This window comes from Pieris napi, chromosome 4 (assembly GCF_905475465.1).
Source record: "Pieris napi chromosome 4, ilPieNapi1.2, whole genome shotgun sequence".
Taxonomy (NCBI): Eukaryota; Metazoa; Arthropoda; class Insecta; order Lepidoptera; family Pieridae; genus Pieris; species Pieris napi.
The window spans coordinates 12,264,561-12,282,997 of NC_062237.1; the positions used below are offsets into that span (position 1 = coordinate 12,264,561).

Below are 18,437 nucleotides of genomic sequence, written 5' to 3' on the forward strand. Positions count from 1 at the left end.
ATTTGGACTTCATCGGACTCATAACTTTTGATGGACTTTATGTGACGAATACCGCTATCTGACAGTCGTGAAACGCAACAATAGTGTTTATCCTACCAATTAGTAATAAATAGCTAATTTGGAACTTATCCGTACATTGTGAAACAGACCCTTAGCATTTAGAAATTTTAATTTATTTTGATTAGTGATTGTTTTTTTTTAATGTTTGTTTTGTTTAATAATTGTTTTGATTAATATTTGTATGATCATGTCATGTTTGCCTTTAAGTGCTTGTCACATTAAAAATTGTATTTTGTGGTTGTTTTATCAATGTATCAGTGTGCCGAGCGTTAGCATGCTTTTTGTAATTAAAAAAAAATAAAATGTGTGCGTGTACTATGTGTACACATGTAAGAAGTGAAACTTCTTTATGACCTTATTTTTCGAAAAATGATCTACTATATGCAACTTTACAGAAATTGGTTAAATAAAGTTAAATTAGATAAAGTTTAACAAAAGGCTTTTATTATCATAGACATAAATACAAATACAATTATTTCATTTTAACTTATTACTGTACTACTATGTAGTACTAAGATTATTACAGAATTTCATTAATTGTTTTCAATTATTAGTATTACTATAATTTTTATCGTTATTTTATATTTTTGTTACTAATGGCTTCGAATCTCTTCGGATCAAGAATGGTAGGGACAAGAAAAAGATGCCGCGTAACCGAAAAATGTGACAAATGTGTGTAAATTTTTTCCAACGCCGATAAAGAAGTTTGACTTCAAAAAGCAACATGGCGCGTAACCTGCTACAAAATTTCTCCCATACGTCGATAAAGAAGTTTCACTTGAATAAAATATCTAATGTGATTGTGAACTTGTCTATGGCAATCCAACTTCTTACCAGGAACTAATTAGAATAGTTATCGTTACTCCTCTATTCTTCTTAAATTGTCCATATAATAATTTGTTAAAACACAGTAAATAGTAAATAAAATAAAAGATGTAATTAAATTATATATAAATATATTTTAAGGAATTTATACTTAAGTTATGGAAGAGTTGGGAACCCTGACACAGGTTTTCTTACTTAAAAGGGTTCTCAAATCTTACACATTGTAATGCATATCTACTTAAAATGAATAAACGTATTAAAACACATATAGAAATAATACGGAAAATAGTTAAGTTCTTGCTGGCAAAAGCTGAAATAATCGCACGAATATTTGACGGAGCAATCGTTTAGTTCATGCTAAGATTGCTAAACCTTTGCTATCTTTTGACAGTAATGGATTTGATTTTTACTAAACTTCAATATTATTACTTTATTGACAGGCTCTGAGTGATCGTCTGTTTGTTGTGGACGTCGGTAAAATGGTGGAGATGCACGCAACCCGCACGTCCCAACCTACTTACTTGTACAAGTACGCTTACCGTGGAGATTGGAGTCTGTCACACATGATGGCGCTAAACGAGAATAACTATGGTAAAACAACTTAGGCAATCTGTATATAGTAAGATAGTATATAGAGGAACTCGGCAATAACTACATTGCTTTATATTTTTATTACATTGAGTTATTTCGGTTATTACTATTTCATATAATATAGTGGCGGATTTACCAGCAGGCTGAGTAGGCTAGAGCCGGGGGCCTGGGGTGGAAGATTTTTTTGCTCATAGAAATAAAAAAGATTACTGCATGACGGTTTTCTGATGTTTGACAGATAGAAGCCTGCCACTAATTTTCCCAACCCCCCAACCAGTAATCGATCTTCAGCTCACATTTTGCATGAGTGAAAGGAACGAAATTGCAGAAAGTGTTTTTCCCTCTTCCCCCTATTAACCTATACATGTCAATCTTACTACTGGTGAGAGGCTGCGAACTGGATGGTTTGTGTATAATTTTGTGCCCAAAAATCAAACCCAAAAATTATTTTACGTGACAATTGTAGAGGCAAGGGCGGCAAAAACATCACGGCCTACAGCTTGAAAATCCGCCACTTCTCATATAAGACTTTATAAAATACTAGTAACCATTATTCCCAGATTATATAGCATTATAATGGTGAACTTTAAAGTCGATATACATCATTATGTTACACATACAAGATCATACATTTTCCGACTAATCTGTGAGATCAGAAAATAAAACACATTTTCTAGTTTTGTAAAATTCCATTTAAACGGACCTAGGATATCCTATCTTTGAAATCGCTGCTAAGTAAATATTATAATTGAATTTATTATATCAACTGTTTCTTTTCTGGCCGTCGCTAATATAGACATATTGATTCCCTTTTTGTGTACTCTTTAAAACGTCGTACGACGACGTACATATACACTAGTTTTATTGAAGGTTAAAAGGTTAATAAAAGCCTTAAATATTTTATTTTTCAAATCAGTGGTTAGCTAATCGGGCGTGACAGATGAGTACCCGTCCCTTAATACATTATCATTATTAATCTCCTGTTCATAACGGTTTAATGAATGACTCTGCTGTTAAGTTTTTTCATAAACAAAACCTTTAATAGTTTTTTGCGAAAGATTCACGCAAAAAATCGTCGATGAGACTGTGTGTGTTGTTTTCCGGCTAGCCATTTTCAAGGTCATAGAAACTTTGCCACAATGTTTTAAATTCCGGTTCATACTTGTCTCATGTATATTAATAAAAACAGTGTAATTTTAATGTATTCTTATTTATTAGGCAGGTATCAACGCAAAAGAGTAGTGAATATTATTAACAATTTGCGTGACTTACTTAAGATGTTATAAACTATACAGCACTTATTAAAATTTTCCAATGACTACAATAAATCCGGTCATATAGGTATTGTATAAAATTGAGGTCAAAGATAATTAAAGTATACGATAGTGGATACTATAATTAAACTTTAGCTAGATAAGGCATTGGCATATATGCTATGATGCATCGATTTTCATCGGCGTCATATTTTATATATATGTTAACGTAAAATTGTAAAAACCGTTAGATTGTAATCTATCGGTTATCGGTTATCGGTATTCGGTAGATTGTACTACACTAACTTAGTTATCATTCAAACTTCTTTGGTCAATTACAGATTAATTTTACTTCCCAACAATTTCATATAACTACCGAATAATAATACGTTAATTTGCAAGCAGTAGGTATGTTGAGTTGACAATCTTTCGACAGTTTACAATCTCGCGAGATAGATTACAATCTAACGGTTTTTACAATTTTACGGTGACATATATATTATATATATCATAAGCAATGTATATATAAAATAATGCATGGTATCACGTAACATCATCCCCTGCCCGTATACCCCCTGTATACAAAAAACGGTAATATAAAAGATTGTCCGTAACCTTTTCGAAGTAAAATTATGGCATTAATTATGGGAGAATTTATGTTTTCTAAACATAATATAATTATTATTGAATTTGAGAGAATATTTAAACCATATTAAATAAAAAAACAATAAATTAATTGGTAAATACAGTGTCATTCAATACTCACAACAAAAAATGTATCTTAAATTTTTACATAATTCAAACACTTCAGTCAAACAGACGTAATTGTATTTGTTTTTATCTCCTATATATAGAAACAACGGTTATATATACGTATGTGTAATATTTTTAACGCGAATTTTTCATTATTCAACAAAACTTGAGTTAAGTTTGTTTAAAATTAAAAATGTTCTTACATATATCACGAAGCGACATGTACCTACTAATTTACAATGTAACCAAACCCATAGGTGTCAGTCACGCGGACGACGTATTCCTATTATTCAATTTCGGAGACAACAAAATCTCAACGAAGCCAGAAGATGTAAAGATGAGGGATGCCCTACTGGATATGGTGTACACTTATGCTGCCACCGGGTAAATATGATTTTAAACATTCCCCGCAATAATGTACATTTATTACTTCACTATTCATAAAATCTTGGAAATTATTAAATTTTAACTAATTAGCTTTTGATTGGTACCTACATTGTTTAACACTACGTATGTAAATAACTAAGACTGTTTTGTTAAAGTATCGCTCTAAAAGGGTCTATACACGGCCCTAAAATCAGTGACGATATCGGGATCGGCAGTAGCATACTCTTCACAGTCCCTACTCCCTGCCAAAAAGTAGGGGAGACTGGGTACACTTGATCCCTAGGGGACACTTGGTAATCTTTATTAAAAAATCTACTAAATGCGCAATCTTTTTTTAAACTAGCAACACTTGTTTGTTTATGGCAAGGTTAACTTTCTGTCATAGTTTCGTTGGACAAATATCAGTAGTTTGCAAATGGCCGGCAATCGAAATTTTCTGTGGTGATTTATATAAAATTTGGTAAGTTTTAACACGACATATTTAATAAAGTGTGATGGATTCGCTTTTTTATAATGTGTATAGCTTTTAGAGCATTGTTTTTCCTGTGGTTTGACGCTTGTTGTTATGAAATAAGTAGTAAAGTGTTTAGAGTGATGCATGTTTCATAACCTCAATGTATTTGGGGAGATTTGATCCTCTTCCATAGGGGTGAATTGATCCCAGGGATCATGTGTCCCATAAGAGGATCAAGTCTACCATACATAAAATATTTACTTTTACACTTTTATGGCGCAATTATTTATTGGTATTTAATTTTTAGAATACGATGCCGCGAAAGTATAAAACTAAAGAAGGTTCAAGAAAAAGAAAGCCAATCGATAAAGAAAAACTAAAACTTGCGGTAGCTGCAGTTCTGGCCGGAAATACACTAAAAGGCACTGCAAAACAATATTCGGTACCTCTCATGACTTTGAAAAGATATGCTAGAAAGCAAAAAGAAAATGACGAGGAAATATCATACGAACCCAACTACAAAAAATCGCAGATATTTTCAGACCAAGAAGAAAATGATTTGGAAGAATATTTGGAAACCGCTAGTAAGTTGTATCATGGCCTCTACCCTAAGAAAGTACGTACGCTAGCTTACCAGTTCGCTAGCAAGAATAAAAAGAAGATTCCTATCAGTTGGGAAGTTAAAAAAGAGGCAAGCTACGATTGGTTTTGGGGTTTTATGGAACGCCATAAGAAATTGTCGTTGAGAAAACCCGAGGCTACAAGTCTATCAAGGGCCACTAGTTTCAATCGCCATAACGTGCAGGCATTCTTCGCAAATTTAAAAAGTTTGATGGAAAGATTCAATTTCGATCCTTCGCAAATATTCAACGTGGACGAAACAGGTATAACAACCGTTCATAAGCCCAAAAAAATTGTTGCTTGTCGAGGCCTAAAGCAAGTGTCGAAAGTGACATCTGCCGAAAGAGGAGAACTTGTCACGGTCTGTTCGGCAATTAATGCAATTGGACAAAGTTTGCCACCTTTCATGATATTTCCCAGAAAAAACTGGCAAAACAGAATGCTTAATAATGCTCCTCCTGGAAGCAATGGTTGCCCAAATCCCAGTGGCTGGATGACTGCTGCTACATTCATGCATTTTTAAGTAAAAATTTGAAAATTAAAACTGATTCAAAATTATGTGATTTATATTTTAGCTGCCCTTATAATTAGTTCCCTTTATAAAATTGGATTTCTAGCAAAAAAGAAAATAAAGTAAACTCACGTGATTCATGTGTCCCCTATGTATGGGAGATTTGATCCCCCGGGATCAAAGCTCCCTTATGGTTGGGAACAAGTGTCCCTGATATAAGGGACACATGATACACGTCCATGGTATGAAGTTTTATGAAATTATGACTAAAATTGTAAACAAATCATGCCCTCTTTCGGATTGTTGATAGATATTTATATTCGAAACATAGAAATATAAAAATTTTAGCAATAATGTAGAGAGTAATAAATTTAGAGACCAAAATACAAAGGTGGGATCAACCCTCCCCAGCCTCCCCTACGTAACCGACCGTGCAGCAGACTGCTCGTTGATTGTGATATTCCGCCTACACTCTCAAAGCAGCACACTACACACGAGGCGTTCTAGGGTGCTCCCCACCACATCCCCGATATTGCGTCTGATTTAAGGGCCTTGTCACGTGTGTAGACGCTTTATGATTGACCCTATGACTGCTGAACGTGACACATTTATGGGATTTTGACATAGCATATGGTGCACTGATAAACGAACCTTCACACTATATAATTAGAGTAAAATTCATTGATCAATGGGACCGCGTCTGAGTGCCAGCAACTTGTATAGTACAGTATGTCAAGGCTTAAACTCGGAGTATAAATTTCATAAAGCAAATGTTATTGGTTATAAACAATTTGTAGTTGCAATATTTAAACTCTTAATATCTTTACAGAACACCTAAAGTGCCTAATGCCCCACAATGGAAGCAGGTGAAGCCGAACTCTCCAGAACTCAATTACTTAGAAATACTTAGCCCAGACAAGATTCAGATGAAATCTAGCTTAGACTTTGGAAAGAGAGCTTTCTGGAACAGCCTTGGTTTAATTGAAAATGAAAATTATCAATTAAATCTTAAAGATGAACTGTAATTGAAGTTATTTATTGTTCATTTTTGCTACTATACTTTTCATTCAATAAAATATGATGTCTTAAGTTAAGAAATAAAACATGATCAATTTATAAAATTTTTATTTATAGAACACACCAATTGACCACTCTTAAACATTAACATTATTAAACTCTGACTTTTAAATGTTAATAAATAGACATGTTAAGATAGTAAAGGAATAAAGCAGGTGTAATAAATGCACAAAAACTTCTATTAAAAAAACAGTTTAGATAAATGTCTATTTAGTTGGAACTTGAAGTCCATACATTAGAATTTAATAGTAAATATTTAATAAGCCAGGACCCTTTCATATAAAAATAATACATACCTACCTACACTTTAAATACACACATAAAAAATGACCCAAAACAACATAATCAGACTTTTCAAAGCTATTAAACCTACACGACACCTCACAATTACAAAATAAAGGTAATTAAATATTTTTTAAAGTAATTCCATACTAAAGGCTTGTTCAAGGCTATGAATCACAGGATTACATCATACATTTACAATATTTGTTTTCATGAGAATGATATTTATTATAAAGAGAGAATAATGATTTGTACACTTATTCATCTTTCTTATCTCCACCTGCTACTGTTAGCTTCTTCTGTAATTTACTATATTCCTCAGATAACCTATCATATTCTTTATTCAATGTTTCGGCTTGCGATTTCATTGCTTCTTTATCCTTTTTTTCTTTTGATAGCTCCTTTTCTAGAAGTGTAATTTGACTTCTGATGTCTTCTACTTCTTTCTTGTTTTTCTCATCTCCTTCTCCCTGCTGTGAAAGAAGAGTCCTCGCGGTAGCGCTTGCACTTTTAGCTTGTCGTAAGTTCGCCTCGGACTGCGCGTACAAAGATGCCAGTTCAGAAATCATCTGAACCAATCTCCGAATAACTATAAGAAGGAACAGAGCAAATCCTGAGATGTAAAAGTTTCTTTGAGCACGGAAAAGCCTCATGCTACCTTGCATTTCTGCGTCAAGATGTTGGTGGTCAGTTGATTCGATGTTAGAATACTTTTGCATCTCACGTATAGCATCTAACAGGCATAGCACCAACACACCGATCAGCACCAAAAAGTAAATCGAGGCTTGTCTATAAATAAACGCCAGAAACTTCGATTTGAATAATTTATGCCATCTCGTAGGACTTGCGACAGGCAAAGATAGAAGAAGCACAACCGCTATTTCAACGTATAGGAAAGTAGCAATAATCGTCCACTGCAAACTCATGTTTAATTTGTTAAAGCACAACTAATAGGAAATCAAAAAAAGCTTTATTTTATACTGAAATATCAGGACACGAAATTCAGATGCAATCAAAAATATCAATGACTCATTTTCTGAGTAATGTAATTTTTTAGGATCAGTGACATTTCTTGTTTGACGTTTACCATGACGTGTACCTCAGTTCAGAAAATGTAATAGCCAATAGGTGAATTTTAAATTGTATTACTATTTACATGTATATAAAAAATAACATTGAATCTTCTGAATCTTTCTAGATTTTTACTCTTATAATATATGATTTTTAAGCATCAATATTAGTATCAATAAAAAAGTCAGTAAATATTTCTGGATTTCAAACGAAATATTAAAAGAAGTAACTCTTAAACGGTAGGAGAATTTTTAAATGTGTATTCTGTGTGCTGAGTGCTGACAGTGACACAAAATTCGAAATATAAATTACAAATGCAGTCATAAAATCTGACGTCACTTTTGTCTTTTAGCAAAATCTAAAGAACGGAATGTAAAGAAAATAAAAAACTCTCAGATCAATATTGTTTTAAATAATCTTGTATTTTGTGACTAATTCTTAAACGAGTAATAATGGCAGATCCAAAGTACGAGAACCTTCCTGGAATTGTAAGTAAAATGTTTAAAATGTTGAGAATTATTGATTTATCTAACCTACTTAATGACAAGACAATATTAAATCTTTGTAAATATTTTAGGCCTACGACCAGCCTGATGTGTATGAAACAGTTGATTTGCCGGAAGCTGATCAACAAGATCCGTTTGAGGAAGAAGACAATGAGTGCATTGAGCAATTACATCTCTCTGTTAAGGACTCTTTCAATAAGTTTAAAGGAAAGTTTCTTACTGGAAATGTTGACTTCTCAGATCGATTAAGCAGAAAAAGTAGAATAGGATACAGGTAATAGATTATTGGTAGGTTATAGAAACTGTCTAATGCAATGCAGTTCAAGGAATTCATAAATACAATAATCAGAGCAACATAATACTATATAAGTACAGTTTAGTTTTTATAAGTTGTTTACATATTTAAACACAACAAAACATTCCTATGACATTTTGACATAGTAATTGGGCATGTCTTTGATTTTATGTATAAGCCCAGTCTAAGTCAGAAATTATACCGTTTACATTTGATTGATATATTTTAACCTACTTTCGAATGCATAAAAATAAAACAAATAACTGAATGTCATTTGACATTTTTATTAAATTGTCATCAGACTGATTTGCTATCTATTAATTATTAACTACTATTAGTTAGACATAATTAATAGCCTATGCTAATTTATATTATGAATTTGTATGCATGAAAAATCATTAACATGACAGATCTGGTGACTGGGAGTTGGCTGCCATGGACGAAATAGAGACAGCAATAGAGAAGTATAACCGGCTCAAATGTGAGTTTTCTGATCTTCTTAAGCAAGTTTCTGAACAGCAGAAAAGCGTCTGTGAAAGTGAGAAGGTAATATTTTTTAAATGACATAATATTTACACTTAAAATTGTCAACCTTTGGTCAAAAATGTTTATCATTAATAATTTTGATTAGATGTAGACAACCTTACTTTGTCTCTGCTACTTTTATTTTGAATTCTAAAATATAGAATTGGAGTATATATGTATAAAACATTTTTTAGTTAAAAATATGGTATTTTTTTAGGATGAACATTCAAAGTTAGCTGCACAAATAACAACAACAAAGAAATTACTAGAAGAACTTAAACTAGAGGAAGGAGAACAAGTAGATCCTAAAGCTGAGAAACTTAAGTAAGATACACAAATCATTATAGGCAATATAAGTATTACAAACAATGTAAACTCTATAAAACGACACTCAAGGGAGTGCCTATTTTGATGTTACAATTTGTTCCCATCAAAAGGAAAGAAAAATCTGTATTAGAAAAAGAAAGTTTATTTCGGACCAGTGTTAGTAATTTCATAAAAACAATTCGTATTTTAATGAAATTTCTGTTATTTTTGTACTATACCAGTAGGTAGGTTGTATTTTTTTACTTATTTAATTCATATCTTGCGATATTGAGGCATCTTCGTGATAAAGCACATGCAAGCATGCGCAATTTAAAAAAAACAGATTTCTCGCGCATCTTGTTTGATTTAATTACCTCCAAATTAATGTTTCTAATTATTTCATATTAGTAGTTAGTACTAGTATAAATATTTTATAAGACCTTAGTAATAGTAAATTAGAGTTTGTTAATTTAAAAGATAGTTTTATTATTTAGTATATTGTATGATGTGACATTTTTAGAGAATATTTGTCAATGAGTGGAAAAAAGAAGAATGGTGAATCGGTGACTGCACATCTGAAACTGAAGCCTGAAGTCAATTTAGCACAGACAACAAGAATTGCTCAACTAGAACACAGGTAATATATCTTTTTTCATTTGTGTGGTAAGAATCATTTGATTAGTTACAATAATTACCAACTTGGTATTATATGTAAACTATTAACCTTTCATTTAGTAAGCTATATTAGCAGCAAGTAATAGACTATTTTATTTCAAAAATTAAGAGATACCAATTAATTTTACAAAATGCAATCTAAGGGCGAGATTACTGCCCTTAACAAGATTTTGTCAGTAAACAACATACAACCGGCAAGTTCTATTTATTTCCTGTTTAACTTTAAAAAATTGATTTTTTTAATGAAATATTTAACTGTTGATTTAGAATTGGGGTGAGTAGATTCCTTGTGGTATTTGCTTGTTTTAATTTTATCTTTCTCATTACAGGCTACATAAGTTGGAACAAGTAGCTGGTGTAAGAGATGAAGAAGCATTCCAAAGGCTTCAGACTGTAACTGGTGAGGTAAATGTCAATTTTTATTATGAAATTTACGATACGGAATATTTACTTAACATTCTTATGTATTGCATTGTACTATATTTTTTTTTAATGTTAGAAATATGAATAAAAATTGAGACGTTCTCCGTTAAGCTGTTGTTTTTCAGCAAATAGCATTTGTGATGTTTGTTACTCCCACTCTTATTAGAAGAGGTGCTCTATTGTTATGTGTGAAGGTATATAAATAAAGAAATTACCTTTCTAGGCGACTCTATGTGGCGCTGCAGCGGCGCTAGCAAATCAAGCGAACCTTTTGCGTCCCGCGGAAGTGGCTGCGGCTGAAGCAAGAGTTACCTCACTTTTGTCTAATGTGGAGGCTCTTAAAGCAGCCTGTAAGCCACCGGAGCCCGAACTTCAGTCAAAGGTATACTTTACATTATTTTTATTAAAGGTAGCACATTTTATGGATTAAGAAGCGATGGAAACACGGCCAAATATATAAGTATATTGAAAAAGTATTATGGCAATGCATTGTGGAGTAAATTTTTGATGTAGCCACCGTGTTTAGGGGCATGATCTGTCACAGTATGCCAAAATTAAAAAGACAATGAAATATGCAATCAGCAGTTCTTTAGGGCTTAGAATTTCCTAATAGATTTTAATTTTCAGGTTGATGAGTTACACAAACTATTGAAACAAATAGACGGCATCTCGCACTCCGAAATATTGGAACGAATGGAGGCTCTTGAAGCTTTACATAATCAAGGTATTTACTTAAATTTATAACAACTAGTTTTGCTATTTACTTTGCTTGTAATTTAAATATTAACTCATATATTGTGTTTGTTACTAAGCCTTCGAGTTTTTGATGCAAATCAAAAGATTTAGGCAAAACCTCCTGTGTATTTAAAACCAATCAATTTTTTACTTTTATTTTTAATGTGTGCAAATTTTTTTAAATGTATGTTTAACCAAAAAATTTACACATATTGAAGAGGTTTATTTCCCAACTAAGGGAACAGTCCAAGCTTCATCTTAATTATTTCAGTAGTTTTTGATCATGCTATTAGGCCATCACTGTTCTTACTTTACATGCTCGATTATTGATAAATAAAAATTTCAGCAAGCAACTTTGGCAAATCGCTCACAGAGCTGGAAACTCTACAGAGTACCATAGCGAATGGTGCCCAAAATAATAAACAGCTACTTCAAGGAGTACAAGAAGTTTTTGCACATAACATTGACAGTCTGCAAAAGGAAATCAAGAAACTGGATGAAAGGATTGGCAAACTCTCAGCGTGATGGACATAGACTATAAATTACGAGTTTGATTTTGTATTCTATGCTATCAAAATTGTATAATTCTATTTGACAGTTAATAATAACACACATAATTATGTTGCATCTACCTGTAGCTCTATCACACATTGTATTTGGTATAAAATAGTTGTTCTTATGCTTAAAACTAAACATTTTTAATTTATTTTACATAAAACTTTGTCAAATAAAAGATAGAGCTACTCTTAGTTAAGGCATATATAGTTTTGCGAGTTGCAAATAAAATATATGAATTTATGATTAACATTTTGCGTTTAGCAAAATATGATTACTTTATTATATTTTTAAAAGTTATTTAAAAAAATCATTCAATTTTATAATACTCTTCATAATTCCTGCTTTGTTGAAATGCAGTATTCACAAGCTTAACAATTGCATAGAAGTCTACTGTTTAAAATCATTAGAATTAAGTTTAGACTGCTTATTGGATTAAATAATTTATTTAAAACCATATTATAAAGAAATTATTACATGACCAGCAATGTTTTATTTAAGCATTTATTATTTTTATATTTTTTTAAATATATTAATATTGTAGGACTTAATTAAAAAACCAAACAGCACCCCAGTCCAAACCAAAAACAGATCAACATGTTATGACATACCATTATATTTTAGTGAAAGGTGGGTCAGACATACTTCAAAAGCAATGTAAGTTTCTCATAGCTTTTGTTCAACATGTAAATAGAATCGTTTATTGCTAAGGGTTTTGTTAACATTTGCAAATCAGATGCCCCACCCCACAAAAGAATACCATACAGCTATCCGTGGTAAATAACAAATCTATCTAATACTATTTTGTTCAGACTGACGAGTAATGGTAAATAAAAAAGAGATTGTGTTTTTGCAATTTTATTTAAAGTACACCTTAGAACCTAAGCTTCTGGAAGAACCACTTGTTCTTACCACTCTTGTATCTCTCTTCAAAGCGCACTCTTGTGTTGAAGCGTAGCTTCTTGCGTTTTGCTGGGTCTTTTAAGTCCTTAGCACTGAACTTTTCAAAACTGATGTCTAAGGAGTACCTAGTGGGCATCAGGTGGTTGTAGTTAACGACCTGAAAAAAGTTACATTTTATTATAAATTTGAATTTCTAAACAACATGTCTTATAAAAATATATACATGTTTCCACATAAGTTTTTATAAATTAAATTCAAATCAAGTTATTGTATTTAGAATATTTAACTCTTTCATATTTCAATACAATACAATTTCAATATAAATTGGTAATCTGTAAACTTCATTAAACTTTCCTAAATGCTTATAATATTTATTGAATATATATTTTACACCTGCTGGAAAACATGTGAGTGGCAATAACAGATAAAAATATTCTTTAGTGCAAAAATAATTTGTAATCATCTGTTTTGATTACTATACTATTAGATATAAGAGCCAAAGAGATTACACTTTGTTAGTAACAGTTAAATCTAAATCGTAAGTAATTTCACTAATGTTATAATGATCATTGTAAGCATACATACATTCACTCTTCTCACATGGCTTCAAATCTGATTTACATAAATATAACCTTATGAATAACATCTTCACCCACTGCAATGTATTGCAATGTACGTACCTTGACGAAAGGCTTGACTTTGGAACGCTTGTGGATTTTGTTTTTGCCCATCCTCTTGTGAACTTTCCTGGGGTATCTATCAATACCGGCGAGAAAGGCGTGAGCGTATGGCTTTTCAGCTGTTCCCTCGTCATAGGTCTTAACGACGATAGCTTTACGCCCCGCGTACCGGCCACTCAGGACCAGCACCACTTTACCAGGTTTCATAATCTTACCCATCTTGGATGGATCTGCAAATAAACATAACCTCCTCTATATTTCGAGTAACAAAAACAAACTATTCACTGACGCCCACTTATAGCACTTCTTCTTAGTATTCTTCATAATATTGTATTTTATTTTAATAACGTATTAGTTACAACTTTAGTACTGATACACTAACACCTTGTAAACTTTACAAGTTTTCGTATTATATTGATAAACAAAGATATGTGGAAAATATATTAACCGTGTTGCAGTGGTATTAATAATTGATAATACTAATTAATCGTTCTTTAATTCATCACTTATTTAGTTAGGATTTTCTTGGATTTATTTTAATGAATATACGAAACTCACATTCCTCTAACCCGTCGACAAGAAAAGACCATAGACTAGAAACTTTGATAGCGCAACGACATTGACTTTGACATTTTACTAGTTGTCAATTGTCATTAGTACAATTAATGATACTCAAAAACAATTTGAGTTCGATTGATAATGGCACAGAGTTAATATTAATAGCCTATTAATATTCATTTTACAGCGAAAAATTAATTTCAAATGATTAAATTTAATATTTTTAAATATATATGTGTATATTAAAAAATTGTGTATTTATATATTTATAAATACACAATTTTGTTTTAACAAGCAGCACAATGAGCACTGAAAATATTGACTGCTTACCCCATTCACTACCAAACGAAACTTACCAAAGTTATATTTCTTTCAATAATACTGAAAATATATTATTTCACCAGAAATTGTAAGTATTAAATTTTTTTATATACTTAATAGGAATCAAAGGGGCAGAAGGTTATCTGATGTAAAGTGATACCGCCGCCGATGGACACTCACATTGCCAGAAGGCTCGCAAGTGTGTTGCCACCCTTTTAAGATACCTGATAAGATAAGATATTGGTACGCTCTTTTCTTGAAGGACCCTGGAGTCGAATAGGTTCGGAAATACTTCAGTGGGCTGCTGGTCCCACACGGTAGTGATGCGCGACAAAATCTGCCTTAAGAAAGGCTCAGGGGCCTACCATGAGCTCTTATTGCGAGCCTATTGACAACCTATAACTGAGATGCATCGCTTATTCATACCATGACGTCGAAAAAATCAGCCCGTTTATGTTTCCATGTGACCTTAGCGACAATCAGTTTTCGTTCATTCAATTTATATGAAAATGCGTACCATGACCTCGCGTCTGAACCAAACTTTGGCTGAATAAACGATACTAAAATAGTTACTTTTTGTTTAACTTTTTAGTATGAAAATGTCCAAATTATAGGTTAGAACATATGAAATTCAATATTTTAATTAAAACTAGTTCATAAAGTGAAAATAATATTATTATATATAATACTATTGCACAGTGTGTAAATCTTATTAAGATTTACACACTGTGCAATAGTAGTACTAATGGAGTAAAAATATACATCAAGAAATCACTTCGATATATTATAGATATTTATTTATTTTTGGAAAACAAATTTGTGAACAATACTTAACTATAATTATAAGATGAAATTTTGTAAACGCCAAGATAGAGATGGTTGCTATCAACATTTGATGGAAACGTTTAAAAATGTCATTGTCAACAATGATAGCACCAGAAAACTTTACGTTTAAAATATATAAAAATAATAGTTTTTATTGAATAATTTTATATATATACTTATGTGTATGCTTATTGTGATTGATAAAAATAATTTATTTACTATCAGACAATACACTGTCGAAGCAAGATTGACAGTTACATTTCAAACCTTACATAAAATACCTCATACATCAAACAAAATTATTTCGAAGGTAGCTCATGGTAGGCCCGCAGTAATCTGTTGTGGAAGGACGGACGTCGAGGTGATACGGATGGTATTCTGCCTTGACGTCTGATGATGAAACTCAGCTGCAGGTATTAGTCCAAACTTCTCTAAACACTTTCCATGGTAAATGCTGTAGAAGATGCAGAGACGATCATCTCTACGCAACGCAATGGGATCAAGCCGCGGAAAGTGACTGGTCGTCGACGAATGTGGCTGAATAGAATTTGATAGTAATAATAAACTTTACAAACTAAATAGTTGTTTTATTTCGTTAAAAATTTAGTATCTGTAACATTATGCCCACAAAAACCAGCCTGGTTGGTTGAAAAAACATCGAATCGACTAAAGCGGCAGCTCAGATTATGTAAAAAAATATCGATTGAGATCCCACAAATAGATTAGGAGACAACTTATCTTATAAAACGGGTTCCGAAATAAGTATACACGTCATTGATTAATTGAGTTTAATATCAATAAAATAAGAAAATTATTTACACGAATTTTATCAAAATACAAAAATAAAACACTGTCACGTACACGTAGGTAATAACGATTTTTGAGGAGGTACTATACACATTAGTCTTAGTCAACTGCATGGTACATAGCAGTACTAACCGTTCAACCACACTTTGAGCTAAATAACACCTAACTTAAATTTTATGGACAAATTAACAACACGCATTACTTAAATCAACATTAAACAACATGCCATTTAAGGAAACGTTAAAACCCTTTATATGTAACGCCAAGTGAATAAGCTAAAAGTCATTATGAAAATTTTCGATACTTTAATTCTGATGTACAACTCACAACAATGTTTAATGGCATTTTCAACGTAAAGTTAGTGTAAGATTCAGACGACGAAACTTAGCGCGAAATAACACTCCCGTATGTCAAATTGAATACAGATTTGACGTACGGCAGACTCTGATTTTTAATTCCGTAGAATTCTGACAGCTATCATTTTTTGACATGTCAGAGATGGTAAACCTTTTTGGCCGGGCACATTTTTCAATTTCAATACGAGTCTGAACATCTGAGTCTATACATACATTTTATTGTTAGCTAATGTATCCATTTCATTAAGTGCGGTGCTCCACATTAAAAGTGGTTTAACGGCGAGTGATAATTACGTCCCTTTTTATCACAAACAGTAAAAACACACAAGTAAAGATAACATATTATTTTTTAAAAAGGATTACTAAACCTGGTAAAGTAGGCAGTGATGCCAGCTAAAGAATTAAATAAAGTAATTGAAGTTAATTCGCTATATTGAAATATTTGTTATTTTTGTAATTAGGTCACGTAAATATTTAGATTTACCTTTTTGTAGGTAAAACATATAAAATACATAGCATCTTTTTATTGCCCTCAAATAAGTCAAATTCGTCCCTTTTTCGGTGGAGAACTTTGTTAGTAGCAACACTAATGAAATGTCAGAATTCTACGGAATGAAAAATCAGAGTATAACGCAGTCACGTTTATGAATCTTGTTTGGGTTAGAACCGTGTTTGTTACCATGGTGACGATGTTCTATAAAAAATTATGGTAACCATGGTGATAAGTACCGGACTAACTTTAAACCACGTCGTTTAAATGGCCGTAAGGTTTTTCCATTTTAGAGGTAATATACCTTTTTCAATACAATTTCTTAGATGAAGTAGTCTTAATCGTTCTCTTATAAACACTTTTATTAAAATATTTAAAAAAGGTTAAAGATTTCCTCAATAGACATACATCATTACACAAAAAGTTTTGAGAGCTTTCTTTTTAAAACGTGTACATCAGAATTAAGACTTGTATCAAACCACAAAGAGTATCCCGGTCTCGCTCCTTATTGGTTTATTCGACGTCAATCAATTCACCAATCAGAAATGACACACGTCAAATAAATTTTGACAGGAAACATTTAATAGAGATAATTTATAGTATTTTATAGATTACAAAAAGCAAATTTCTTAGTTTAATACGTCATGTTAGCAGTGGAATTTTAATTTTATAGAATTCTAATCACACGTTTAGTCATATATTCTCAACCACATGTCTTTAATTATAATCCAATCCAATAAAATCTATAGGTCGTTCATAAATGTACTATACGCCTCAAATGGTGAAAAATGAAAGTTAGTTTGACAATACACATATATGACAGCTATTTGAGGCACTTTTAAGTGTTGATTTACTTTTTACTGGGTACTTCCAATTAAGAATAATAATTGTAAAAGTAATGACTAACTCAGTGATGCCAACTTGGGTGTTTTCCTCCCAAATTTAGGGAGAATCAAGATGTCCTGGGGGTCTTTAGGAGATACATTTATTTAGGGGAATTTGTAGGGCAAATTAATACAAGATTTTTTTCCTAAAAAAAAATTCGCTTAATTCTACACAATTTATATTATGCCTATATGCATATTATAACCCAATAAAAACTCCAATCGTGGCTATAACTGAAATATCAAAAAGCTCCAAGACCGAAATTTTATTCTACTCCGAGTGTGCAATAAAAATTTAGTCAATATTTAGGGATATTTGAAGTTGGTTACAGGGGGAATATTTTGTAGGAGTTGGCATCACTGGGCTGGCTATCATCCGCATCACACTGTGTGAGACTCCCATATAAAACGTATTGACATTACTTGAATAATAAAAGTAATAGTACTTTTATGAAGACCAGTGGTAACTTCACCGTTTAAAACTTTAGAATTTATATCCTATTACCCAATTATCAAATTATTACAGAACAACTTGCGATGCACTTTCCAAGTCTCCAAAAGAATTACAATGAGTGGTAGAATTACCTAATAATGGACTTAGGAATTCCACCTCGTAACTTCCAAACTTTCTATAGTCTCTGACAACGCTATTATTGAATACCTACATATTATATTTCATGAGGTGGTTCTTTGTCATATTATAACTTA

General features: G+C 32.0%; 4 protein-coding genes and 2 long non-coding RNA genes across 7 annotated transcripts in view; 3 read left to right on the plus strand and 3 right to left on the minus strand.

Annotated features, from left to right (window-relative positions):
• Window positions 1-6,576, plus strand: part of LOC125048819 (venom carboxylesterase-6-like) — a 28,454-nt gene extending 21,878 nt beyond the window's left edge. The window contains exons 8-10 of the mRNA XM_047647733.1: window positions 1,326-1,476; window positions 3,740-3,866; window positions 6,285-6,576. Coding sequence (XP_047503689.1) covers window positions 1,326-1,476; window positions 3,740-3,866; window positions 6,285-6,480 — 474 coding nt within the window. The 3' untranslated portion in view covers window positions 6,481-6,576. The remainder of the gene's footprint in view (window positions 1-1,325; window positions 1,477-3,739; window positions 3,867-6,284) is intronic.
• On the plus strand, window positions 4,119-5,502 carry LOC125048827. Its single transcript, XR_007116887.1, has 2 exons — window positions 4,119-4,329; window positions 4,631-5,502. It is a non-coding gene; the product is annotated as an uncharacterized LOC125048827 (long non-coding RNA).
• LOC125048823 (B-cell receptor-associated protein 31) lies at window positions 6,566-7,867 on the minus strand. The gene has a single exon (XM_047647737.1). It carries the CDS (start codon window positions 7,738-7,740, stop codon window positions 7,072-7,074), a length of 669 nt encoding a protein of 222 aa, XP_047503693.1. The 5' UTR covers window positions 7,741-7,867; the 3' UTR covers window positions 6,566-7,071.
• Window positions 7,868-8,190: 323 nt separating this feature from the next.
• Window positions 8,191-12,386, plus strand: LOC125048822 (dynactin subunit 2). The gene is made up of 9 exons (XM_047647736.1): window positions 8,191-8,373; window positions 8,463-8,665; window positions 9,097-9,232; window positions 9,429-9,535; window positions 10,038-10,154; window positions 10,522-10,597; window positions 10,839-10,997; window positions 11,243-11,339; window positions 11,697-12,386. The coding sequence occupies exons 1-9, from the start codon at window positions 8,338-8,340 to the stop codon at window positions 11,873-11,875; spliced, it is 1,110 nt and encodes a 369-aa protein (XP_047503692.1). The 5' UTR covers window positions 8,191-8,337; the 3' UTR covers window positions 11,876-12,386.
• A 361-nt stretch (window positions 12,387-12,747) lies between these two features.
• On the minus strand, window positions 12,748-14,154 carry LOC125048825 (60S ribosomal protein L27). 2 transcript variants are annotated; one of them, XM_047647739.1, is made up of 3 exons: window positions 14,047-14,154; window positions 13,489-13,718; window positions 12,748-12,965 (listed from the first exon to the last, which is right to left on the minus strand). In XM_047647739.1, the coding sequence occupies exons 2-3, from the start codon at window positions 13,705-13,707 to the stop codon at window positions 12,780-12,782; spliced, it is 405 nt and encodes a 134-aa protein (XP_047503695.1). In that variant the 5' UTR covers window positions 13,708-13,718; window positions 14,047-14,154; the 3' UTR covers window positions 12,748-12,779. The 2 variants fall into 2 exon arrangements, with proteins under 2 accessions (XP_047503695.1, XP_047503694.1); XM_047647738.1 differs by having other exon boundaries at window positions 13,937-14,068.
• A 1,812-nt stretch (window positions 14,155-15,966) lies between these two features.
• On the minus strand, window positions 15,967-16,722 carry LOC125048786. Its single transcript, XR_007116870.1, has 2 exons — window positions 16,507-16,722; window positions 15,967-16,473 (listed from the first exon to the last, which is right to left on the minus strand). It is a non-coding gene; the product is annotated as an uncharacterized LOC125048786 (long non-coding RNA).
• Window positions 16,723-18,437: the final 1,715 nt, after the last annotated feature.